Source organism: Equus quagga, chromosome 12 (genome assembly GCF_021613505.1).
Source record: "Equus quagga isolate Etosha38 chromosome 12, UCLA_HA_Equagga_1.0, whole genome shotgun sequence".
NCBI classification, from domain to species: domain Eukaryota; kingdom Metazoa; phylum Chordata; class Mammalia; order Perissodactyla; family Equidae; genus Equus; species Equus quagga.
In genome coordinates, this window is record NC_060278.1 from 41,252,369 (window position 1) to 41,278,746 (window position 26,378).

At 41.5% G+C, this 26,378-nt stretch overlaps 1 protein-coding gene across 1 annotated transcript; it reads right to left on the reverse strand.

Moving 5' to 3' along the window:
• Window positions 1-2,517: 2,517 nt before the first annotated feature.
• Window positions 2,518-19,156, reverse strand: CNIH4 (cornichon family AMPA receptor auxiliary protein 4). The gene is made up of 5 exons (XM_046679424.1): window positions 19,035-19,156; window positions 15,303-15,371; window positions 10,450-10,562; window positions 5,614-5,754; window positions 2,518-2,711 (listed from the first exon to the last, which is right to left on the reverse strand). Exons 1-5 carry the CDS (start codon window positions 19,101-19,103, stop codon window positions 2,684-2,686), a joined length of 420 nt encoding a protein of 139 aa, XP_046535380.1. The 5' UTR covers window positions 19,104-19,156; the 3' UTR covers window positions 2,518-2,683.
• Between the last annotated feature and the right edge of the window lie 7,222 nt (window positions 19,157-26,378).

The following is a 26,378-nucleotide window of genomic DNA, read 5'->3' on the forward strand; positions in this document are numbered from 1 at the left end:
GGGTGCCAGGAGCAGCAGGAGGAAGAAACAAATAGGAACATGAGTGTGCTCTGCCCTCCAGGAGCGTACAATCTAGTAGAAGAGATTACTTGCACACAAGTAACTCTAAGACCAGACAGAAAGTGGTAAGTGCCACAGGAGACAGAGTTCCACAGGAAGCTTTCTTAGCTCTCAACTTCAAAGTAAGACTAGGTGAGAGGAAGCACATTTGGACTCATCGCATTGTCATCTGTGTGGCATGAAAAGGTGGCTGAGGGGACTGCCAGGCTTTGACAAACTGAGCTGCATCTTACGTCTTGCTTCCTCAGCTCTGTCCTCTGAGATTCCACTGATTAGCAAGGGCATCTGCTACCACTGAAAGGATGGCAGGAAAAGGACCAGGGAAAATGACACAACACGAATACAGAAATATTTTGCACACAGGAGCACCCCATGGTCGTCTGCCCTGGCTGGGGCCTTGATGCTGCCTTCTAGACGGACAGGGAAGAGGAGTGACAAGGGAGAGAACTCTGGACCAACCATCAGGATTCCAGATGCGATCTCTAGGCCTCAGTTCTCTATCTTTAGGATGAAGGAGTTAGACCAAATGACCTCTAACGTGGTTCTCTGCAACTGTCCAATCAATGAAAAGCACAGATTAATCCTTATCACCTTATAACCACAGCTTTTAAAGTCAGTGCTGTTTCCCCTTTTCATCATTTGTAGAAGAGCCCCTAAAAAATAAAAACAAAAAACTAGAGTTACCCCCTTTCCTGGCTTTGGTACAGACAAGCAATATAAGAAAGGTGGTTTTACTTGTTTTTAACCAGTCTCAGAAGTAAAGAGCCCCTGTTCTTTGTTATAAACAAGGCAGCTTTCTGATTTGCTCAGCCTCAGCAACTTCTGCCTGACAACATTCAACTGACAGCCAGAGGCTCCCTCAACTACATGGATTTCTATTTCGGTTGTTAAGAATAACTGAATGCAAAGATAAAACACGTGGTCGGCCCTCTTCCAGCACCTTTGAGCTTCTTAAAGTAGCTAGTCCGTCTCTTAGGTCCAAGGATTTCACTTCTCCAATGGCTTCACTGCTTTAAAAGCTTGAGCAAAACATTAAGAGGCACTGGAAGTTAGGGAGAAAGGCAGAGTGAAGGGACTGGTTTTTTAAACAGAGGAATGTGCCTCGGAAGGAAAATGAGAGAGAGATGCAAGCAAAGTTAACTCCCATGTTACAGCTTCTGGTCTCCTGGCCCGGCAGAAATTCAAGATAAGTACAAGGAGCAATTTCCGAGTCCCCAGAGAGGCCAGCAGAACCAAGGTTACTTTGCCGACCATTTCACTGCTCCTTTCCCCAGTGGCCAGGGCACTACATCCATCCTCGAAACGTGGCTCTGTCTGTACAGGGAGTTTTGCTTAGTGGCTCCCTGGCTTCTGCTAAGGCTAAAAGGACAGGCAACACTTGATCTTTTGGTGACCACACACCTTGTTTAGCCACCCAACTCTGCCTCAACAGAGTGAATAATCTCTTTGGACTCTGCCAGCCATAAAACACAGCCATGTTTTGCCTAAGTGCCAACACTTAAGATAGTAACATTAAAGCACAAACCAGCACTGAGACTAAAGCGCCAGGTTCACTTTACCCGGCCAACAGAACTGAAGAGGCTAACTGCTCTCCCCAACTGCCAGAGTTTACAAACAGCTCCAAGGAAGGGAGTTTGGGTGGCTATTGCTATGTCTGTGAAATGGCTTGTACTGGGTCTCCCAATTCACAAAACGGTCCGTGCAGCGGGACAGCAGCGTCACAGTTAACCTGGCACCAGGCAGAGCACTGACAAGCTCCATGTCACTGACACTGAAATGACCGGCTCTTCCTGCTTCTAACGTGATGAGCATCTTCCACCCAATCACCTCTCCAAACCCATTAAAACAGAAGTCCAAGAGCTCAAATACAACGGGCTCAAGTGGGACACAGAACCAAGACCAGCAACAGCCAGCGCAACGCATAGGTTTGAGGGGGAGCGGAGACACGGTGGCTCTTAAATGAACGCTTCTTCATCAAGTTTTGCTCTTCTGATTTATTTTCCTTTCTCTAAGCAGGAATTACATGGTACCTGGGCAAACGGCCTATATGGTTTCACAAACTCTGCAAAGAAATATGTATTTCTTGAAATGTCATTTTCTGTTAACACTCTTGTGAAAAGTTTCTTAGCTGACAGTCCCACAAACCTTTAAACCACATTAAACATATAAAGCTACCACGATGTAGACTAAAGGGTAATTTACTTTCACTCTTCCTTTGCCCAGATCAGCAGTGTTGTTTTGTACTCTGACTTTTCAGTGGACTTGAAGAGCAGCTGTGCCATCCTGACATTTTCCCCTTAAAGCCGGCCCTTTCCTTCTTTGGCATGCAAGGCTGGAATGGCAGTCCTGTTCCTACATACAAACGACTATCTTCAACATACAGATGATGAAAAACACCTTCACATGTTGGGGTTCAGGCTAACGTTGAGAACCAGAAATCTACAAAAACTCAATTCATGTTTTTTAAATACTTTATATGATAAAAATACAGCAAAAATATTTTTTTGTTCAAAGAGGAAAAAATATAGTGCTCTGGTCACGGCTCTAACGATGATTTAAGTAGTCTCTGGCTCCTCAACTGTGCACTGTAGTGTAGGCTGACTTCAACCACGGCTGCTCCAGCTCAGTCGTTTATCAAAGCTAAAATCATACTGTGGAGAGAAGAAATCAGTGTTACTCATGTTTCCTTAGGAATGTTCCTACACAGTCTGGTCTGTCCAGACTCATATTCCTAAGGCTCAGCAAGGAACACTCATTTGAGTACAAGAAAATCACCTACACCTAAAGGAAAGAATATCCATACTAGAGCTTCTCAATGGCCCAATTTTTTCACTAAAATGTAACTCGAGTGGGGATGGGGGCAGAGAGTATAACCTAAAACCAATGTTGGGCTATAGTTTAGAAAAAACTATGTCCATTAAAAAAACTTTAATTCTCTAGCCAGATCTTTGCATGTGCTGTCCCTCTGCGTGGGACCCCTGCTCCTCAGCCCACCCCCAAGGCACCGCCTTTGGGCAGCGGGGGCCTCAGCCAGGGCAGCTGCATGGCTTCCTCCCATAGCCATCCCCTTCCCGCAGACTCCGGCTCACGTTCCTACCGCTGCACCGTGAGCTCTTCCAGCACGAGAGGAGAGGCGGGCATCACCACCTTCATATTCCAGGCAGCACCCAAGCTCCCAGCTTCCACACAGGGATTTTGTGCTGCTCCTTTGTGTCATTTGCAGTGCCTTACACAGTGTCCAACATGCAGCAGTCACTCTATAAATACTCTATTGAAACCACCACAGTTAACAGCAACAAAACTATCATTTCCTTTCACTGGAATCAGCCTCGCTCTGCTATCAAATGACTAAAGTACAGTGAAATACCCTTACATTAATTGTCCAAACGTAACCATACTAAGTGTACTCAGTGCGCAGCAGAGATTAATGATAGTAGCTAATATTTCTGAAAGATTTCCGCAAGTTTACTATAGGTCAGTGCAATGCTTACGTGCATTATCTCATTTAGTCTACATCACAATCCCATGAGGTAGGTACTGTTACTAGCCAATTTTCAGATGAAGAAATCGACGCTCAGAGAGGTTAAGAAACTTGCCCTGGTCACATAGTAAGTGGCAGAGCCCAGATTCTACTAGGCTGGCACCTAATCAAAAAACCAAAGGTACAGATTTCACCAACCTCTAAAGAACGTAGGCATTTTTCCTTTAATTCTATTTAATAAACCCTGAATGTCTGCTATGTGCAAGGCACCACGCAAGCTGTGGCAGGCGATAGAGGGGAGCAGCATAAAACCCCTGCATTAGAAATCTGACGATTTGGAAATAAAACTGCTTTGAAACAACAGCAACCAAAACCTAAGAGGAAAGTGCTACAAGGACATCTTCTGAGACTCCTCTTTCATCCTGATCCCTTGAGCTCTGGGTGGTGCCAAGGGGTAAGTTGATAGCAGTATGGCTAAAAATGACAAGCTGAGGAGGGAAGGGGAGAGAAGGGGAAGAGAAGGAAAAAGAAAGGACACAGCCAGTGAGGAATGCAGCTACTCAAACCAATTACACAAGCTGTATATCTTTTATTTAGTTGTAAAGAAGCACACCTTAAACGTGCCCCAAAATGCTTCCTGATTCCTCCAATCCTGTCTTCAGTCCATCTTCCCATTGCTTTAAATTCACGACTGAGAGCTAAGAAACTCGTGCATTTTTAAATGCTGGAGGGGTGGGAGGCTCAAGAAAGGACCCCTGAGCAAGGCTGATTCCAGCTCGTTTTTTGTCTCTTCAGAAACAGACAAATATAAAGGAACAATATATGATGATAAAGAGACCATCATATTGTTTGACTTAAAAAAAGTAATAAAAATGATAATAGGTGTGTCTTAATACTGAGTATTTTGGCTCTTCAGTCTTTATCTTTAATACCAGGATTAACAATTACGCACACTGGCAGTGAAGTACAGTGTGAGAACCAGAAACTGATGCCAGTGTGCTTTTTCTGTCCTAGTTTTTAAAATACAGAAAAGCAAGTAAGATAAACTGTGAAAAGGAAACCCTCTAAACTCTAATTTCAATCTCATCTATGGTAATAGGTGGAACGAGCACAGGAAAAGGATTTTAGGAAGCTTGCTTTTTCAGGCAGAGGCTAAAATGGCTCTGACTCCTAAACCATTTCAGACAAAATAGCAATTTTTTATACAGTTTCTAATTATTAACAATCTTCTCAATGACAGAAGTGTATTCAGTACCAGTTTTTCCTAATAGCCCTTATGCCTATGTGAAAAATTAAAATTTACCTGGGGAAAAATAGGAATGATCTAATGAAGCTTGGACACAAAGGTTAAGCCTGACATCTAGATTCTTAAAGGTTTAATCAAATTGTCATATATATGACAATTTTTCCCTCTTCTTTGCTCTATTCTATGGGTCTATGATAGGTGAAGGAAAAGGCGGCATGTTTCTCTCTTCAAACATAAGGTGATAACTTTAAGTCTAAAACAGGACTGCAGAAAGCTTCCAGTGTCTGACAGCCAATCCTTCATGTGAATTCTTCCTTCCTATCTGTTACAACCGAAAGACTGATAAAAGTTTGCCAGAACAGACCACTTCGCATGCCGGAGATCGGCATCACACCTAATTCCTTACTGCCAAGAAAGACCAGCCCAACATGGAGACAAGCTGTTGAGGGCTGCTGCCAGTGGTCTGGTCCCCAGGAGACCCACGAGTGCGGCAGTCTCTGGGGGTACATGCATTAATGCTTCTAACAGGCAGGGAGGCCTCACAGCTGGATACGAAGGCAGGAAAAGAATGGCAAAGACAGTTTTAAGCATGTTGAGAGCCTCAACAGCTCAGGAATAACTGAGACCACAGAGTAACTCTGTCGTGGGTCAGATCCACACTATGCTGCTTCAATGACACACATTAAAAGTCTACACAGCCACAAGAAATTCGCATGATCCCCAAAAGCTCTGTAATGTCAATGCAAAATCCTATCGTACAGTAACATGTCACCTGTCAGAAGCAGGCGCGGCACCTAGGAAAATGCCAGGAGTGCTGTAAACTCACCTATAAAGATACATGAAGAAACAGAGCAAGTGGAACCCAAGCTTGATCATGGCTTCCTTCATGTGTGACTTCAGCTGCCCTCGATTGTGTATTTCTGTGGGATCAAATACTCCCATGTTACCACTTGGCACCATAATGAACCTGAGAAATTAAAGGATGCACACCCATTAGAAGGAAAATCAAATCATCAGCATAAATATTCAAAAATAAGTAACCATTAATAAACAACCTTTAAAAGTGAACCAATCATAGCAGCCTTAAATTCAGACCAAATATGGCCAGAGTATTATGACAATGTCACCAGCCACCACTTAGTTTTCCTTTGAAAGATATGATACTATTAACTTGGGGTGTAATTTTCTGCCCTCTGAAAAAAGAGTAACACTCTAGAGAACAATGATTTCTGCACTGAGACCCTTTTACCCATCTTCTGTAGAAAACTCCTGAACCAGTCAAACCCACAGCCGTCTTCCACTAGAAGAAGTGAAGGGGGCCCAAAACCAAACCGATTTTATCAAGTTCTTAGAAACGTCTTTATCTAAAAAGTTCTAAATTAATTAATGCAATTCCCTTCATCTTCACATCTTCATAAGGAAGAGCAGTGTCAAACATAATTATTCCCATTTCACAGATGACAGTAAAAGAGAGAGTCCATGTCCACAATAGAACCCTCCTCTTTGGTGCTCCTGCTGATCAACAGAGAATACGTTTCAACCTGCATGGTTTATAAATGGTACCTACCTTAAGAGAGCAGTTTAAAGAGGACAGAACAGAAACCATTTAGAATAAATGCTGCTGTGGTAAAATACAATTCCTCTTCACTTAAGATAGTAAATGGATAGTTCAAACTCAAAATGCAATGTGTAACTTTACATAACTCTTAAAAAATACAGATTAATACTAATACTATTAATACTAATAATATTCTGACAAATAAGAAATGTACCTTTTATAGTGGTGGAGGAATGACCACAGTAAGCGGATAGGATTAGGGCTGCAGATCAATACAGAAGGTAAAGGGCACCAGAAGATGCCCCTGGTTCCAAACTAAACAGTTCAACTCAGTGTTCCCGCAGATGGAGAAGATTCGAACTTTAAAAAAAAATCTTAAAGATACTATGTCTAACATACTATGGAGTCATTCAGGCTCTTCAGGTAACGTATAACATTTCATATTTATTTCATATCACGTGTATATAACAGTTACAAACGATAGTCTTCTTCTTCCCCAAATGATTCCTTTTGCAGGTAAGGAAATGGGCTTACATTGAGGGGACCAATGAGTTTAAGTGTCTGGACTCCAACATCCAGACTGCATCATCTGTGCAACACACATGTCCTAACCCAGCCCTGTTCATGACCTCTTGCTACTCCCATGTCCAAGCTTCTTCTAGCGCAACCTTGGGTTCCTCATTCTTGCCATACACTCAGTTTCTCAACTATCACTTCTGCGAAATGCAAATGCCTCTCTGAGTTCCACAAGTCTTAAATTCTCCCCCAAATCTTAGTAGCCTATCTATAGCTGAAAGAGTGTATTTACGTTTGAATAACTGAATAATGTCTCAACTCAAAGAGTCTTATCCTTCTCTGACTTCTAGGTTATCTAATAGGAAGGAGTGTTAACCATTTTCTTGGTGGTCCTTAAAAGCATTTTCTTACTCAGTTGACTTCTCTCTTCCTCATCTTTTCATAGGCGGTATGTCAAACTCTTGTCCATTCTTCCTTCCTATCACCACTTATATAGCTCTTTCTTTTCCATTCCCACTATCACAACCCTGTTCCAGCACTATATTATCTTACTCCAGTGTCTAAAATGGTTTCCCTACCTCCCGGCTCTTCTCCATCTAATCAATACTACATAATGCTTCCAAAAAAATCTTCCCAAACCAGTATTTATTTTGAGTCAACTTAGCTACTCAAAAACATACAGAGCAAAGAGGATATAGGAATGCCTATAAACACAGTAAGATACTCGATATCATTAGTCATTAGGGAAATGTAAATTGAAACCACAATGAGATATCACTTCACACCCAACAGGATGGCTAAAATTTAAAAAAACAACACACAACAAGTGTTAGCAAGGATGTAGAGAAATTGGAAGCCTCATACACAGCTGGTGGAAATGTAACATAGTGCAGCTGCCTTTGAACACTCAGGCAGTTCCTCAAAAGGTTAAACACAGAGTTACTATATGACCCAGCAGTTCAACTCCTAGGAGAAATGAAAACATACATTCACACAAAAACACGCACGTGAATGTTCATAGGAGAATTATTCATAATAGCCAAAAAAAGTGGAAACGACTCAAATGCCCATCAATTGCACATGGATAAACAAAATGTAGTACATCCATACAATGGAGTATTACTCAATAATAAAAAGGAATGAGTACTGATACATGCCACAACACGGATGAACTCTGAATATTATGCTATGTGAAAGAAGCTAGTCGTAACAGGCCACAGGTTGCTCTCTTTGGTGTGTCTGTCAGAACAGACAGTAGACTGGTGGTTGCCTAGGGCTAAGGGAGGGAAGGGAGTAGAAGCTGCTAATGGATACAGGGCGTCCTTTGGGGTGATGAATACGCTCTAAAATAGACTGTGGTGACGGCTGCCTAAATCTATAAATACACTAAAAATATATCGAATACTATACTTTAAATGGGTGCACTTTATGCTACCAGTGCTCATATTTACACATAAACTACTTGGACCAACGTTCAAGGTTCTCTGTGACCCAATCGACATTTCTAGCTTTGTCTATTACTACTGCCTCATCTACATGATTTCAACCTAATTAGTCCTTAAATATGCCTTGTGTGTTTGCTCAAGCTTTCCCTTCCACTCCTCCCCTTCTCCTTCGCTCCCTGGAGAATTCTTTCCCCACTCCTCTCTGTCAAACCTCATCCATCCTGTAGGGCTCTGCTCTGACCTCCTTGAAACTCCCAGTCCACAGTAACCCAACTCTCCTCCCAACCTGAGCATCCTCATCACTCATCTGGTAATTTCTCTTACACTGCCTCAGCCCACTTCTTATTTTAACTAGCTTACTTTGTTATTTCATGTTTTGCCTCTGTGTCCTATGATAAGTAGAGTCCACTTCCTATATGTCTGTATCCCCACTAGCATGAAGTACAGATGTCTGAAAGGAGAAAATGATCCATCTGTTGATATTTTTTAACCTTTTTAAATAGAAAGTAAATTTGTGACCAGCAGACAATCTATCATTGCCATTATCAGGGCAATAAACACACACGACGTCTGTCTTTATAATTACAGGAAACAGAATCTATGGACTTTATTGCCCCAAGTAAGACCGTAGAGCCTTCCGCCAGTCTGTGCTCTAGACGAAGGAGCCATGCCAGAGCTTGCTCTTCCTCTAGCAAATTTTCATTTCTAGTAGAGCTGACTGATGGTGTGGTCGGGGACATCACTAAGATCCACAGTCTCAGAGGTTCCCACTCTCACTCCCAAATTCGTGTTCCACTTAGTGGGACCACAGGGATACTGAGCTGTGCTGAAAGTCTGTGTGGGGTCGTGCCTCACCCAAAGCGTAAGGAGTCTGTGTTCTCAGTGCTGAGCTCAGGTTAACGTGTTGTGCTATGGGATGGTCAGGCAAGAGCAATAAGAAACTTAAAAGAAACACAGCTCCACCCCTCTGGAGCCAGCCTCTGGGACAGAGGCTCAGGGATTTAAAGGCTTGTCCCTAGCTCAGGCTCCAGTGTGTGACCTCTACAAGATCATCCCCCATCTACCCACTCTCTCCTCTCTACTGCCTTCCATTGCCTTCCGCACGCTTCCCCATCCTCCTCCAGCCCTCCTTTACTCTCATCTACGTGCTTCTTATACTACCTGCACTTCAAAAGGCCACACTTAAAAATCAGTCGATAAATGATTTTACCCAAAAAAAACCTGGATATAAATAAAATTAAAATGAAACCTAAAAATTTAGCAGAGCAGCAACCTACTAACATAAAAATAACCCAAGGTTTGTCAAGATTATTCCACAGTTCTTCACAAGAAAATATGCAATGTACAATAGCCCATCTACAAAATTACAACCAATTAGTATTTCCACTGAGCAATGTTTGAACAAACTTCCTAAATTTATGAAGTCAAAATTTTGATGTTATCTAATTTGCAGGCTTTAAAATGAAATTTTCTTTGGAGCATTCCAAGGATACTCTAATTAAAACTGCAGATATAAAAAGCAAGGATCTTATATTCTCAGGCTTTCGATCATTCTTACAGGAAAAAGAGGGGCCGGCCCCGTGGCCGAGTGGTTAAGTTCGCGCGCTCTGCTGCGGTAGCCCAGGGTTTCGCTGGTTCAGATGCTGGGTGCGGACATGGCACCACTCGTCAGGCCACGCTGAGGCGGCATCCCACATGCCACAACTAGAAGGACCTGCAACTAAGATATACAACTATGTACTGGGGGGGATTTGGGGAGATAATGCAGAAAAAAAAAAAGATGGGCAACCGTCGTTACCTCAGGCGCCAATCTTAGGGGGAAAAAAAGAAAAAAGGAAAAAGATACTCAAGACAACGGAAAAACTTTTCACAAGTCTTTAGACATCACAAGTAAACGTCACATATTTCTAAAATGTACACATGCAAATTTGTGTTTATACTGTAAGACTGAGCCACGCAAATTGCCACTTGCTAAGAATACCAAAGTGTATAAAAATTTATCCTGATTTAATAAAGCATTCTGCTATCATTTATTTTATGACTGGCATATATTTTATTAGAGAAGAGAAGCTGTTAAAATTTTTTTTAAAAAACATTTTCTTTAAACTGCCCTGACACAAAACAGTAAATAAACTATACTCACCGATATATATTCCAAGTGGCAACAGGCAGGTTGAGAAGGAAGATGAACCAGTGCAATGAAATGAGCATCAATACAGTGACAATAGCATGGCCAATCAACTCCGGAATGACCCACTGCAAGGAAAGAACAGAGGATTACACCTCACTGCTGTGTTCCTCCTGAAGGTACACGTTGTTTGAAGCTAAATCAATGAATGTACAGAAAACTTCCAAACTAGTGTTTCAAGACTATTTTTAGACTCAGATGTCCCAGATTTGCAGACTGCTGCAACTGCTTATTCCAGGACAATACATCAGGGCAGAGCTTTAAAATAATGCACTTGCATTTCAACTACGTTTTATCCTAAGCAAAGTTTCATCCATTCACTAAAGCGGGTTTGAATGACAATTAGGGGAAAAGAGAGTAGTATTTACTTTCTATTCCAATATCTGCGCTAAAGCCTCTTACTCTAATTTGGACTGATTCATACCCACGTACATGCTGCCTTTCAAGTCAGAATATCAATCTTAAAAATTTTTTAATCTCCAGAATCCTGAGGGAAATCATTTCACATTCACCAAAAAAAAGGTACTTTAACAGCATACAATAACAGCTCAGAGTTGAACAAATATGAAAATGAACTAGGATACCAGAATCCCAGCCTACTGGCTTTCTAGTGCCCAATGTCCTTATCTACGCGCTCTGATTATTGAGCAATATTCCAGTGCTCATGCATCAACAGCGATTGTGGCAGGTTCTTAATTCACCAACAATCTTCCTCTCCTGTGAGTAGAGATTTTTCTTTTAATGGAAGCTAACAAATAATATTCATGGAGCCAGAAACTGGCACTCCCCACTTACAGAAATGAGGAAAATAAACCTCAGAGTGGTTAAGTAACTTGCCCAAGGTCACACATCTACTCAGTGGGAGAGCAATGTAGTATAGGCCCAGATACACTGGCCCTGGGTCTCTTGCATTTATATATCAGATACTTACTTTGTAAACAAACAAGAAGGGATTCTCTGGGCGTTATACCCAATTTGCAATCAACTGGAACTGTTTGTTTATTTATTTATTTTTGCTGAGGAAGATTCACCTTGAGCTGACATCTGTTGCCAATCTTCCCCTCTTTGTATGTGACCCAACACCACAGCATGGCCACTGACTGAGTGGCGCAGGTCTGGGCCCAAGAACTGAACCCAGGCCGCCAATGCAGAGCACACCAAACTTAAACACCAGGCTACTGGGGTTGGCCCTAACTGGAACTTTTTAATAGGTAACATGCATTTTAAGAAGTGTAACCAATTTAACATAATGCTTACAAGTGTGAGCTGCAAAGTCCACACACCTGGAGTGGAACCCCCACTTTAGCCCATGAATTAGCTGTGCAATCTTAGGAAAAGTCACCCATCCTCCCTAGGCCACCATGTTCTCATCTGTAAAATGAGATAATACCCACACCTCATGAAGTTGCTGTAGAGAATGAGATGAAATAACACACGTAACCACATGCAAAGGAAGTACTCAATAAATGTCAGCCCATGTTACCATTACCACTCTCCACGCTCACAGACTCACACAGCAGTAGCTGCCGAGCTTTGGATTTCTTACTGTGGGCTGCAAAGAGTTGTTTTACGCAGACACAAACCTAAAACAAAAGTTTCAGGAAGCGATACTCAACCTTCTTCTGCTTAGTTTACTGACTTTCCACCAAGTCCTCCGTCTGTTTTCTCTTCTCTCCTCAACGATGTGTTCTCCCCCTAACTTGTTCTCAGACACTAGCACCAGGCGATATCCCCCAGGCAGGAGCTTGGAGGAGTCTCCTCTGGAGCAGCTTAATGGCACAAGAGAAGACACCTATAAAAAACTGCCGATTTCAAATATCCCCCACAAAAGGCCAGGCAGACACCAATTACCCTACAGTGACGCCTATCTACCCGCCAGTCAACAGCCTGGACCACCCAACGAGCTCCAAGGAGTATTTTAGTGCTTTACCCTCAAGGATGAATAGATAGCCATGTATCAGAAATTGAGGAAAGCCTCCAATATAAAAGAAGGGGAAAAACAAATGGAAAGGATCTTGGAGGAAACAGATATAATGTACGAAGCAGAAGGAAATTTCAAAATGACTATAATCAATATTGTCAGAAAGCTAAGAAGTCAAACTTGAACTAAGAGAACAAAAATCTCTTAGAAATTAAAAACAACATAAATGACATATATACTAGAAAATTCAGAAGATAAAGCAGAGGAAATCCTAAAACAAAAAGATAGGAAAAAACCAAAGGAGGGTCCAGCCCCGTGGCCACGTGGTTAAGTTCACGCGCTCTGCTTCAGTGGCCCAGGTTTAGATCCTGGGCGCGGACATGGCACCGCTTGTCAAGCCATGCTGAGGCGGCGTCCCACATAGCACAACTAGAAGGACCTACAACTAGAATACACAACTATGTACCAGAGGGCTTTGGGGAGAAGAAGAAGAAGAAGAAGAAAGAACAGTAACAGATGCTAGCACAGGTGCCAATCTTTAAAAAAAAAAAAAAAGAAAGAAAAATAAAAAAGAACTGGCAGATCAATCCAGCAGATGAATTATCTTATGAACGGAAGCTGTTAAAAAAGAAGAGAGCAAAAAGAAGGGGAAGACATTGTCAAAGAAAGAATAGGAGAAAATCTCCCAGATTCCAAGAGCCTATCAGACGTCCAAAACAATGAATGAGAAAAGCCTAAACAAAGGTACACAAAAGTATACCACTGCAAAATTCCAAAACTCCAAGGATAAAGAGAAGGTTCTAAAACTTATGGAGAGGATAGGAAAAAAAACAAATGAGAGATCACATAAAAAGGGTAAGAAATCAAAATGGCACGAGACTTCCCAACTTGAACAACAGTGGAAGTTAGAAGACTGTCGAGCAATGTCTTCAAAACTCTGAAAGAAAAATCTTTTCTAACCTGGACCTCTGTACTCAGAGAAACTATCAAGCCAGGGTAAGGATAAGACATTTTCAAACACGCAAGGTCTCGACATTTAATTCCCATGTGCCATATCTCAAGAAGCTACTCCAGCAAAATGAGGTCGTAAGCCAAGAGAAAGGAAGTCTTGTCTTCCAAGCAGCAGGGGATCGAGACCAGGGTTCCCAGGAGAGAAGCTGTGAAACAGGCCTAGAAAGCAACCAGTCCTGAGCACAGCAAGAGGATGGAGGTCACGTGGGAAAAAACTTAACTGACAGATTACTTTAACATGCTTGAACCATGGAGAAAACAGACCTGAAGGGCTTTAAAGATGTATCTGAAAAGACCTAGCAACACGCAAATAGAAAACTAAGGAAATAAAGACATGTAGCAATTATTGACTCTGGAGAAGACAGGCTATCCAGAAAAAAATAAAAGAAAGAAAAATATGATCACTGTCTCCTATGAGGCTGGGCAATAAAAAATATTTGCATTATTATAATACAACAGTACATCATAATGATGTAAACACTGAATATCAATTTAACCCAAAAAGGAAAACAGAAAAACAAAAGAGGAATGTTTAGGGAAGGGAGGAGCTAAGAACTAAATGTATCATATTGACTCAGAAGTCAAGAGATAAAATTTTAAATTGATAAATCAAAAAGTAGTAGTACAACCATATAAAAGAGAAATATGGACATAAATACCAGAAAAAAATTAACAGCTCAAGTGTTGAAATCAGTTGCCCCTAAAAAGCAAGACAGAATTTAAAGGGGTCAGGAACAGGCTGCTGTCTTTCACTCTAAGCTCTGTAGTACCTTTGACTTTAGCTGTGTGCAAGTATAATTTCACAAAAATAAAAATCAACATTAAAAAACTACTTAACTTCAAATTGAAGGAGTAATTTTCTCAGTAGAAGAATCCAGGTAATCTTTTCTTTGCGTTTAGATTTTTATTTTATAAAAGAAAACCCACAAAATACCTACCTAAAATACTGAGTAAGCAAGAAATATAAAAGAAAATACATTCTATCAAATAAAAGATATATATCATTCTTCTAAAGATAAGGAGGACTGAAACTAGTATAATGTTATATGTCAATTATATCTCAAGAAAAAAAAAACTCCTAAGGCATAGCACATAAACACAAAATTTGTTATTAAATCTATCACTGTATTAAACCACATTTTGGAAATTTTTAAATAAATAAAGTTGAGGAGGAGTATAGTTTACTATAAATTTTAACTTCCAAGTGTAACTTTATTTCCCTCCTGGGCAGAGAAACTTAAGCAGAGTGATGAGGTGAAAAGACAGAGGGGAAGCATTTTCAAGTCAAGCCAAAAGCAGCTCTGGGCATTGTAATTTTACACGAACTTTTACCCAGAAAGCTTTTCTGCCTGCTAATCTCACAAAACGAATCAGGACCAACTCGTTTCCCTGTATCTAGACAAGCTCTGCAATTCAGAATATTCTTGCCAATATCAAGTTCGGACTCTACGCTAAACGTAAAATGGCCTTAAAATAAGTCAGCTAATTAATTCCATTTCTCAGCAAGCCACGAAAAGAAGGTCGCCTTTCATTCAACAAAAGAAGACTGAGCTTTTTTTTCCATGAGCAGGAAGGAGGGGGTTTGGACACAGAAGACAAAAATAATTACCCTCATAATGAACCTTTATCTAGTCTGAGTAAAGATGCTGTCCACGGACAAGGAAGAAGCAGAGTAAAGAAACAAAATTTCAAGTTAGGTCTTCTAATATAGTTTCGTGATCTTAAATATTGCAAAACACAGTAATTCTACCAACATTTCATAACTAAGAGACAATATGCATTCAAATATACACATGCTGATTATCTGTAATAATCTCTAACACAGAAAATGGAGAACTGCCTTCAATGCCAGAAAATGAGCAAAAAAAAGTCTTACCTTGTTTAATTTCGAGCAGCATGATCGAGCATTAATGTAATCACATTCCAAATCAGACAATGTAATTATCTGATGATCAAGATAAGGAATTATTATACTTTTATAACAATTACTTGTTTTTAAGTTTCACAAAGCAATTCCAGTTGCAAGGCAGAATTACCTTTGAATTCAAAGGAATTTAGTTATTTCCTTAAAGTTTGCTCAATAGACAACTCAATTTTCTCATTTATGTTCCTTCAACAAATGATTTTCACAAAATAATGCTATTATGCTCAATTCTAACGTTACACACACCAGAACATTGGATCTGAGTTCCTCAAATGTCAAACAGTGGCTGTAAGAAATGGAAAGTAAGACCTATAAAAAGCAGCTTAGGGGCTGGCCCCGTGGCCGAGTGGTTAAGGTCGCGCTCTGCTTCAGCGGCCCAGGGTTTCACCAGTTCAAATCCTGGGTTCGGACAAGGCACTGCTCATCAGGTCATGCTGAGGTGGCATCCCACATGCCACAACTAGAAGGACCCACAACTAAAAATACACAACTATGTACCGGGGGGCTTTGGGAGAAAAAGGAAAAATTTTTAAAATCTTAAAAAAAAAAAAAAAAAAGCAGCTTAAATGTTAAAAACCTGAATTCCCAATAGTAGAAAAAGTGTTTACTTATGATAAATAAAAAGTGTTTGAAGACTTAAGATATGAAAAAATAAAACAGGATACAAAACTACAAATACACCATGGTCATATGTTAGCAGTGGTTATGCCTCCAAAGTTGGATTACAGACGATTTGTTTTCCAAATACTTTATTTCCCTAACTTCCCACAGTAAACCTGTAGTATCCTGGAATTAAGCAAAAAGTGGTTTTTAGTACAAAATATAAACTCACAAATAAAAATTTGAGGGACAGGGTGCAGCCCCGTGGCTGAGTGGTTAAGTTTGCACACTCAGCTTGAGTGGCCAGGGGTTTCGCTGGTTCGGATCCTGGGCATGGACCTAGCGCCGCTCATCAAGCCATGCTGAGGCAGTGTCCTACACAGCAGACCTAGAGGGACCTACAACTAGAATAGACAACTACGTACTGGGGGGTTTGGGGGAGAAGAAGGAGGGAAAAAAAAAGATTGGCAACAGATGTGAGGTGCCCCAAAAAAACACACTGAGGAACAGACAGACATAAAAGGAAAGGGAAAAGTCCTCAAATGAATGACACAGTGCCTCAGATTTACTTTAAAACACTCTACCACCCACCCCCTAATAGGTGGGAAAGAGATGAAAAAGAATGGCAAAATGTTGAAAATCATTGAAGGTTGGTGATAGAAACTTGGGGTTTATTACACTACCTCTCAACTTTTGTTTGAAAATGTCCAATAAAACAAGTAAAAAGAAATGTTATCAACTAAATCCTAAACAGTCTCATATGGATATGCCCGTCACCTCAACACAGCTGAAGCCAAACCTTCACTTTCTCCACAAACTGTTCCACCTCCCATTTGTTTTATTTCTGTCAATGACACAAGCATCATTTGCCCAGGCTCAAAATACGGAAAGTTATTTCTGCCTTCTGTTTCATCTCTCATAATCGTTCATTACCAGGTCCTATCAATCGTGTCTCCCTAACACCAGTCACATTAATCCCTCCCTTCACCTGCCCACAACTAGCACTTTATTTCAAATCCAGATGCACCTACTCCCTGATGGTTTCTCACCGTGCAGTCTTTCCTGTTTCCAACCCACTGTGCAGATTCAGCTACTTAGCACATCACTCTATGTCAAAAATTTTCCATGGCTCCCTATTGCCTAGAGGATAAAAGTGAAAGCCCTCCCCTCCTGAATATTCAAACCCTCCAAAACCTATCTAATCCAGCATTTCTAACCTGACCTAATACTGCCAAAATCAGCCAAGTGCTCCAGAGGGTCTACTCCTCAACCCCATCACTGAGAAACGCAGTGAAAGTACCTGACTCTGCACCTTCGCTCTTGCCTGTGTCTGATTTTGAATATCCACCCTCTTCCTTCTCTGCAGGTTTTCCTCACAGTTCAAAGTCCAGGAAAACCCCTATCCCTACAGATCGTCTACCCCGACCATTTTCCACCTCTTGATTCTAATACTAAGCTAGTGCAACTATCCAAAAATACAGTAACACAATATGCTGAACTTCATCAAAACACACCCTGAATGTACCTTAATAGACGTCTATCTACATCAAATACTCCACGTAACATTTTTCTATGCACATAAGCTGGTTTATATAAGCCAGAGTTATTTTAAATTCTCCAGCCTAGTTTTCCAAACTGCAAAAAGAGAAATCCAAGTTTCACTTCTGTAAGTGTAAACTCCAGTTCCTTATGTCACAAGAGGGACACAGGTCATCAAAACTTAGGCAATCGATGCTGCCCTTTCAGTCAGTTCGCCAGACCTAATAAAACTCAGGGTTCTCCTTATTAGATATTGTCAGTTAAGTAAAAACTGCAGCTCAATTGGGGGGAAAGGGGTAGAGCAATATTTACTGCCATGGGCTGGCACTGTACTACACGCTTAACACACGTTCTCACTGTACACACACAGACCTGGGAAGTACACAGTTCCCCCCATTTTTAAAATAAGAAAACTGAAGCTTAGAGAGGCGAAGTCATGTGCACAGCAAACAGGTAAGCAAGGAATGCTGATTCCACATTCTGTCCCTTTCCACTACAACAGGCTGCCTGTCCATAACAAAGGATGAACCCACAGTGAAAACACACTCTGTACAACCATCCTATAGCCAGGATGCTCTGGCAAACAAAAACTTGAATTCGGTCAGAAAGGGACACATGCGATTTCGGAGGAATCGGGTTTTTTCTTAGCTTGCGTTTAATTACTTAAATTACTTAATTACGTAAACCTAGATTGTGCATTACAACATTGGGCAACAACTAAAACTAGATGCTCCCTCAAGAGTTGTGAGAAGTTCCCGGGTCAACACTGACCGGCCTGGAAAATACAGTTTGAATACGGTAACATGCACAGCTATATAAAATACTGACGTTTCAAACACGGACCGACCCAGAAAAGTGGGAAAGTTTTGAAATGACTGGGAACTAAATCACGTGGAGAGTTACTGAACGGACGGATCTGCAACCGCCAGAAGCAACCAAAATAATCACTTGCAGATGGTTTTTAGAAGAAATTCCTCCCAACGCTCCCTCCAAAGCGGCATCGCGCAGGCAGCACTTCACCCGTCTCTGCAATGAGTCAACTCCTGGACGGGAGAGGTCCCCGCGAGTTCCCACACCCGCGCGAACAAAGGGGCGGGCGGCGGCGCAGCTGCCCGGAGTGACAAGAGGCTGCAAGTCGCCCCCGCGCGCCCCCGCGCCCGCCGGCCAGCCCCCCAAGCGTGGGCAGCGCCCCCCGGGACCCGGGTCTCAGACCAAGGGCCGGGCCCAGGGGATCGCCTAGAAAAACCGCCACCCTGATCTCTCGAGGCCCCAAGTAGGGAAAACCGCGACCGCTCTCCCGAAAGGGCCACGAGGGAGGCCAAGAGCCTGCCCCGGCTCGGAGAAAGGCCGCTCGGCCCCGGCGAGGGGCGGCCAGCAGCCCGGGCAGGCGGGCGGGGCAGCGGGGCTCTCCTCCCGCCCCGCGCCCCGCGCCGCCGCCCCGACCCGGCCGCGTCGCTTGCTCCCCGCACCTGCCCCGGTCCCGCCGGGGCCCCCCTCGGCCCCGTCCCTCGGGCGGCGGGCCCAGGCCGGCCTCAGCAAGGATACGAAGTACACCGAGAGGAAGATGAGCGCGCAGCAGTCGAGGAGAGAGAAGACAAACACCACCACCTCCATCCTCCTCCTCCTCCTCCTTCGCCGCCGCCGCTTCTTCCGTAAAACCGGCTGGCGCACCCCGACCCGCCCTGATAGGCCCTGGTCCCAGCTTACTGGGGCGCGTCGTCCACGCCGCCGAGGCGCGGCATGTCGGGAGTTGTGGTCCACTTTAAAAAGTCTAAAGCCATAATTCTGATGCATGCTGGGAAATGTAGTTCATTAGTACGAATACCCATCAAAGAGGTGGACCGGGCCTCTACCCTAAATTTGATTATTTCCGGAAGTTGTGACAAGCAGTTAGTCAATGCATATTTACTGAACGCTTGTAATTTGTAGGAAAAAAGGTAGAATTTCTTTGTCATGTGCGAAATTTTCTTTTGATTCTGCAGTGGACCCACTGGATCCTCTGACTTGGGGTAAGAGATTTTCATCTCAAGGCACAAATCTAATCTCGAGACTCCTGGCTTGACAGCTGAGACTTCTTCCTGATCTCAGTTACTCCGGAGATTTCACAATCCCTTGTTTCTTCTCTGTTACAGGAATGTTTCTCTCCACTCTAGATTTTAAGATCTTTGACAATTGAATATGTTGTCTTACTCACGCATTAATTTAACAAATATTTTCTGACTCCACCCCTACTATGTGCCAAGAACTGCTCTAGACTCCAGAGATACAGAAATGAACAAGGCAGACAAGGTGCTGTTCTCATCTGGTGGGGAGGAACCAGCAATAAAGTAGCAACTAAATACAGAAAAAGATTTCAAAGGGTTATAAACTCTATGAGCGAATTATAGCAAAATCATACATTCATTCAACCAATATTTTCTGAACAGCTAGTAGTATATGCCAGGTACGGGACCTTAAGGATACATGAGGAATAAGAGAGAAAAAGTCCCTACATTCCCGGAGTGTGTGAACTTAAATACTATGCCACCGGCTGGCCCCAAAATATGTACATTTTAAAAGAGAATGAAACTGGACCACTATTTTACACCATAAACAAAAATTAAGTCAAAATGGATTAAAAGCTTGAACGTAAGACCTGAAACCATAAAAAATTCTAGAAGAAAACATAGGCAGTAAGCTCCTTTACCTAAGTCTTGGTAATGGTTTTTCAAATGACACCAAAAGCACAAGCAACAACAGCAAAAATAAACAAGTGGGACTACATTAAACCAAAAGACTTCTGCACAGCACAGGAAACCATCACCAAAATGAAAAGACAACCGATTTGCAAAATAGGCAAATAATTGCAAATCATATATCTGATAAGGGGCTAATATCCAAAATATATAAAAGAACTCATAGTATTTAACAGCAAACAAACAATCCAATTAAAAAATGGGAAGAAGACCTGAATAGACATTTTTCCAAAGAAGACATACAGATGGCGAACAGGTACATGAAAAGATGCTCAACGTCACTAATCATCAGAGAAATGCAAACCAAAACCACAATGAGATATCACCTCACACCCGTTACAATGGCTATCATCAAAAAGACAAGTGTTGGAAAAGATATGGAGAAAAGGAAACCCTTGTGCACTATTGGTGGGAATATAAATTGGTGCAGCCACTGTGGAAAACAGTTTGGGGATTCCTCAAAAAATTAAAAATAGGGGCCGGCCCAGTGGCCTAGTGGTTAAGTTTGCACACTCTGCTTTGGCAGCCTGGGGGTTTGCAGATTCGATTCCATGTGTGGACCTAGCATCGTTTGTCAAGCCGTGCTTTGGCAGCATCCCACATAAAAAAATTTGAGGGAGACTGGCCAGATGTTAGCTCAGCAACAATTGTCCTCAAGCAAAAAGAGGAAGTTTGGCAACAGATGTTATCTCAGGGCCGATCATCCTCACACACACACACACACACAAATTAAAAAGAAAACTACCATATGATCAAGCAAGCCCACTTCTGGGTATTTATCTGAAGAAAATGAAAACACTAACTCAAAAAGATATATGCACACCCCATGTTCATTGCAGCATTATTTTCAATAGCCAACATAAAGAAACAACCTAAGTGTCCATCGATGTGTGAATGGATAAAGAAATTGTGGTATATACGGTCGGCCCTCCATATCTGTGGGCTCTGCATCCACTGAGCCAACCAACGATGGATCGAAAGGCCTGCAATGGTTGGTCCATACTGAACATGTACACATTTTTTTGTCATTATTCCCTAAACAATACAGTAAAACAACTATTTACATAGCATTTACATTTTATTAGGCAATCTAGAGATAATTTAAAGCACAGGGGAGGATGTTTGTAAATTATATGTAAATACTATATCATTTTATATAGTGGACTTGAGCATTCACAGATTTTGGTATCCACAGGGGGCCCTGGAACCAGTCCCCCATGGATACCAAGGGTTGACTGTACATGTATCGCTTAACGAGGATAAGTTCTGAGAAATGCATCTTAGGGGATTTCATCATTGTGCAAACATCATAGAGTGTACTTATATAAACTTAGATGATATAGCCTACTACATACCTAGGCTATATGGTACTAATCTTATGGGACCAGTGTCGTACATGTGGTCCATCATTGACTGAAATGTTATTATGCATGCATGACTGTACATACAATAGAATAATATTCAGCCATAAAAAAGAATGAAATCTTGCCATTTCCAACAACATGGTTGGATCCCAAGGGCATTATGCTAAGTGAAATGTCAGACAGAGAAAGATAAATATCATATGATCTCTGTTATATGTGGAATCTGAAAAAAAAAAACCAAACAAGCTTACAGATTCAGAAAACAGATTGGTGGGTGTAAGAAGGGGGTGGGTGGGAGAAATGGGTGAACTGTTTCTGTTTCTTTTTGTTTGTTTGTTTAAATAAATGGAATAAAAGAATAAATAAATAAATCCAGAAAAGAAAGGAAAATGAAAATATCCTTCTGTTTGGTACACTAAATGTATGAAAGGGGGATGAGTTTGTCTGCAAGGAGACCGCTTAGGAGAGAAGAGGATGGACAGGGGAATTAGTATGAAGGCAAAACCAACTGGGTTTGCCTGACAGTGCGTAGGCTCATAGGATCATAAAGGGTTCATAGGTTAAAGCTAGAGAATTAATACATTATTTATAAACCAGCCATCATTACACTCCCTCTACACCTTGTACACACCTCTATCAGAGCACTCATAACATTAACTCTCCTTCCTTACGTGCCTAGCCAGTCACGCCCTAGATTATAACAAAAGTAACAGATTTTATTAGTTTTGTACCCCCAGTACCTTTTTTTTTCCCACTCAAAGTTGTTGTTTTTTTTTTTACTTAAAGACTTGTGCCTGAGCTAACCTCTGTTGCCAATCTTCTCCTTTTTCTTTTCTTCTTCTTCTCCCCAAAGCCCCCCAGCACATAGCTGTATATTCTAGTTGTAGATCCTTCTGGTTGTGCATACCCTCAGTATCTTCTATCCTGTAAATCACTGGTGTTTAATGTTTACCAAATGAATGACCCATACTGACTACAAGGGGAGATTTTATTAAAATGAGTCCAGATTTTATTAAAAACATAAACCTCATTTCACACACGTTCCCCTCAAGTTGGAACAGAAAACACAGGTTATCACATATTCTTTATCTGCTGCTTTATCCTGAGTAAAGAAAAAAGCTGGTACCACAATCAAGGGTGAGAATGACCGGTTCTAGTTAAGATAATATTTATCTCATTCTACTTGAAAATTCAAAACTTGGTTGTGTAGGGGAGGAAGACATTTCCTCTTCCCAAATGGGGGTTCGTCTGGCCGGAGAACGAATTAAATTCACATGAGACAGAATAGCAAGAGAAAATTAAACAAAGCTTTACGAGGAACCATGGCCCGGGGCCTTTCTTCCCTAGGGAAGAAAGAGCACTGAAGAAGTGGGGTGCACATAGTGGTTCTATACCCCCAAACAGGATGTTTCACATGTGATTGAAATGTTCCTCCCACAAGAGTCACAAGATTGCCCTGTCAGCACAGCGCTTGATGGACACAGCAGGTAATGGTCTGCTATCTCGGTGGGCGTAGCAGGAGGCAAGTCTATTGTCTGGAGCTGGGCGGCCACAGGTGAGCGCAGCAATCAGTTCCTAGCCTAAGGAAAGATGCTTAATCCTTAAAGAAATGCCAACGTTGGGAGGGGGAGGGAAGTCAGTTACAGGAGGTTACCAGACTAGCACAATAAAATGAAGATTTAAGTCCTTGCCTTTGGTATTGATTAAGAGTTTTTAGAGAGAAGGTCATCTCCTTTCTTCTTCCTGGTACAGAGAGGGAGGCACCTTTTACAGATAGAGATTTACTTTACAAATGTAAATGTGTCCTAAGGAAGGGCAAGTTCCATTCCTCAGAGCCTCCTTCCCTGTCCCAGTTTATCAAAAGCAATCAGCCTCAAATAATCCTGATGCCAAAGAGACATATCTTGGGGTGGCCAACCTCAGGTCCCCACAGTTGCAATGTCAAAACTATGGGGAATGCAAAATTTGAGAGAGGGAAATGATCAGCATTACACAACAATAAGTACTCTGTGTGTATGTGTGAGAAAGTCATCAAGACTTTTGATTTAAAATATATGTTATATTTTAAAAGTACAGATTGAACTGTTTCAGTTTCCTGTCTGGCATGTAAGGAGCTTAGCAGTTACCAGTGGATCCTAACAAGAAATAAAAAGCCAAACAAACTGAAAAATCAACAGCTCTTCTTAGATCTGCCAACGAAAATAATCCATAAATGAAAATTTGGGTGAGTTTATTCTGAGCCAAAATGTGAGGACCATGGCCTTGGGCCTTTCTTCCCAAAGGAAGAAAGGACACCAAAGAAGTGGGGTGTACAGAGTGGTTATATACCCTCAAAGAGGATGCTCCACATATGATTGAAATGTCCCTCTTAGAATAGTCACGAGACTGCTCTGTCGGCATGGCGATTGATGGACACAGCAGGTAGTGGGTCTACTGTCTCGTGGACAAGGCAGGGTGGCAGGTCTGTTGTCTCAAGCTGGGTGGTCACAGGTGAGCACAGCAATCAGTTCCTAGCCCAGGGAAAGATACTTATCCTTAAGGAAATGCCAATGTGGGGGAAGTTGCACCTTTATCTCAAGGCCTTTGTTCTTGCCTTAGGAAATGTTTAAAGCAGAGATACAATGCGTACTCAATGGCCTGTCAGACCTTTTTGGAAAAACAAAGTCAGGCCGAATTAGGTTTACACCAAATGGCTTCCTCATATACTCCAATATATTCTGTTGCTTGCCACTTTTATTTGTCAGATCTGTCAGAGAAGTGAGGTCACAGGGCAAACCACTGCCCCTGAAATCACAACGACAGGCTGATACAGAGAATCACAACTTATCAGAGCAGACACACACAGGCAGAAATCTCTGCGGAACCAGTATTGGGATAGGAAAACCTGAACTGTAATTGACAAAAAGCTAGAGGCTCAGTGTGGATGAGCCTAAATAGGAAAATTCCAGAGAGGGCTCTGCACTTTTGAGAAATTTCCCTCCTGTTGGTCTACTGCGTTTTCTTGGTGAAGATCAAAGAAAACTTTTCTTGTGCTTCCTGCAGGGGGAGGTGAAAAATGCCCATTTGGAAAAGACCAGAGCATTCTGTTCTTCTTAAAAAGACCTGCCCTCAGAAGAAATGATTTTATCAGAGCCTGGCCTTTTGAGGTTTCATCAGAGTCCAAATGACCTGGGGGAAGGGAAATACTCAACTCCAGGCCCCTCAGTCATCTGTCCCATAGGGGTTGGTTAGAGGTACTTGTGAAGCTCACAGCCCAGGGGCACAGGCTCGCTAAAAAAAAGACTTAATCATAGGACTATAGAGCTATCCTTCTCCCAACCTCTCACCACCACATTGCTAAAAGCCTATTCCTTGGAGTTCCTTTCACCCAGGACATCATGTTCAGCTTTCAACAAAAAATTACAAGGCATAATAAAAGGCAAAAAAACCCACACCACAGTCTGAAGAGACAGAGCAAGCACCAGATCCAGACTCAGATATGGCAGAGATGTTAGAACTATCAGATCATGAATTTAAAACAATTATGATTAATATGCTAAGGGCTCTACTGGAAAAAGTGTAGACAACCTGCAAGAACAGATGGATAATGTAAGCAAAGAAATGGAAATTCTAAGGAAGAATCAAAAAGAAATGCTAGAGATCAAAAACACTGCAACAGAAATGAAGAATGCCTTTCACAGGCTCATCAGTACAGTTGACATGGCTGAGAAAAGAATCTCTCAGCTTGAGACTATGGCAATAGAAACTTCCAAAACTAAAAAGCAAAGAGAAAAAAGACTGAAAAAAGCAATGGAACAGAATATTCAAGCATTGTGGGACAACTACGAAAGGTGTAACATATGCATAATGGGAACACCAGAAGGAGAAGAAAGAGAGAAACAAACAAGAAATACTTAAAGCAATAGTGACTGAGAATTTCCCCCAAATTAATATCAGACATCAAACCACAAATCCAGGAAGCTCAGATAACACTAGGCAGGATAAATGCCAAAACCGACACATAGGTATAACATATGAAAACTTCAGAAAATCAAACATTAGAAAAAATATACTGGAAGAAGCCAGAGGAAAACAATACCTTACCTACAAAGGAAAAATGATAAGAATTACATCCGACTTCTCAGAAACCAGGCAAGCAAGAAGAGAGTGGAATGAAACAGTTAAAGGGTGAGAGCAAAAAAAAGACACCAACCTAGAATTCTGTGTCCTGAAAAATTATCCTTCAGAAGTGAAGGAGAAATAAAGACTTTCCCAGACAAACAAAAATAGAGAATTTGTTGCCAGTAGAACCGCCTTGCAAGAAATGTTAAAAGAAGTTCTTCAGAGAGAAGGAAATTGATAGAAGTCAGAAACTTGAATCTATATAAAAAAGAAAGAGCTTTAGAGAAGGAATAAGTGAAGATAAATAAAAACTTTTATTTTTCTTATTCTTAATTGATCTAACAGATCAGCTTATATATATGGATATACACACACACGCACATACATACATGCATATGTATAAGTGAAATGAGTGACAGCAATGACACAAAGGATAAGAAGGAGGAATTAGGAATATTTTATTACTATAAGGTACTTGCCTTAGCCACAAAGTGGCATAGTGTTATTTGAAAGTGGATTTGTATGAATTGTAAATGTATATTGCAAACTCTAGGGCAACTGCTAAAAAAAAGTAAAAAAAGAAATATAATTGATATGCTAAGAAAGAAGAGAAAATGGAATCATATAAAATGTTCAGTTAAAACCCCAAATGGCAGAAAAAGAGTGAAAGACAAAACTGGAAACAAAAA

Excerpts from the sequence above, each read along its gene's own strand:
- CNIH4 (XM_046679424.1), bottom strand. The coding sequence starts at position 19,103 with ATGGAGGTGGTGGTGTTTGTCTTCTCTCTCCTCGACTGCTGCGCGCTC. Across the intron at positions 5,755-10,449 it reads GCCACTTGGAATATATATCG|GTTCATTATGGTGCCAAGTG; the intron begins GTGAGTATAGTT and ends TTAATTTCTCAG. Across the intron at positions 2,712-5,613 it reads TTCTTCATGTATCTTTATAG|TATGATTTTAGCTTTGATAA; the intron begins GTGAGTTTACAG and ends TTCTCTCCACAG.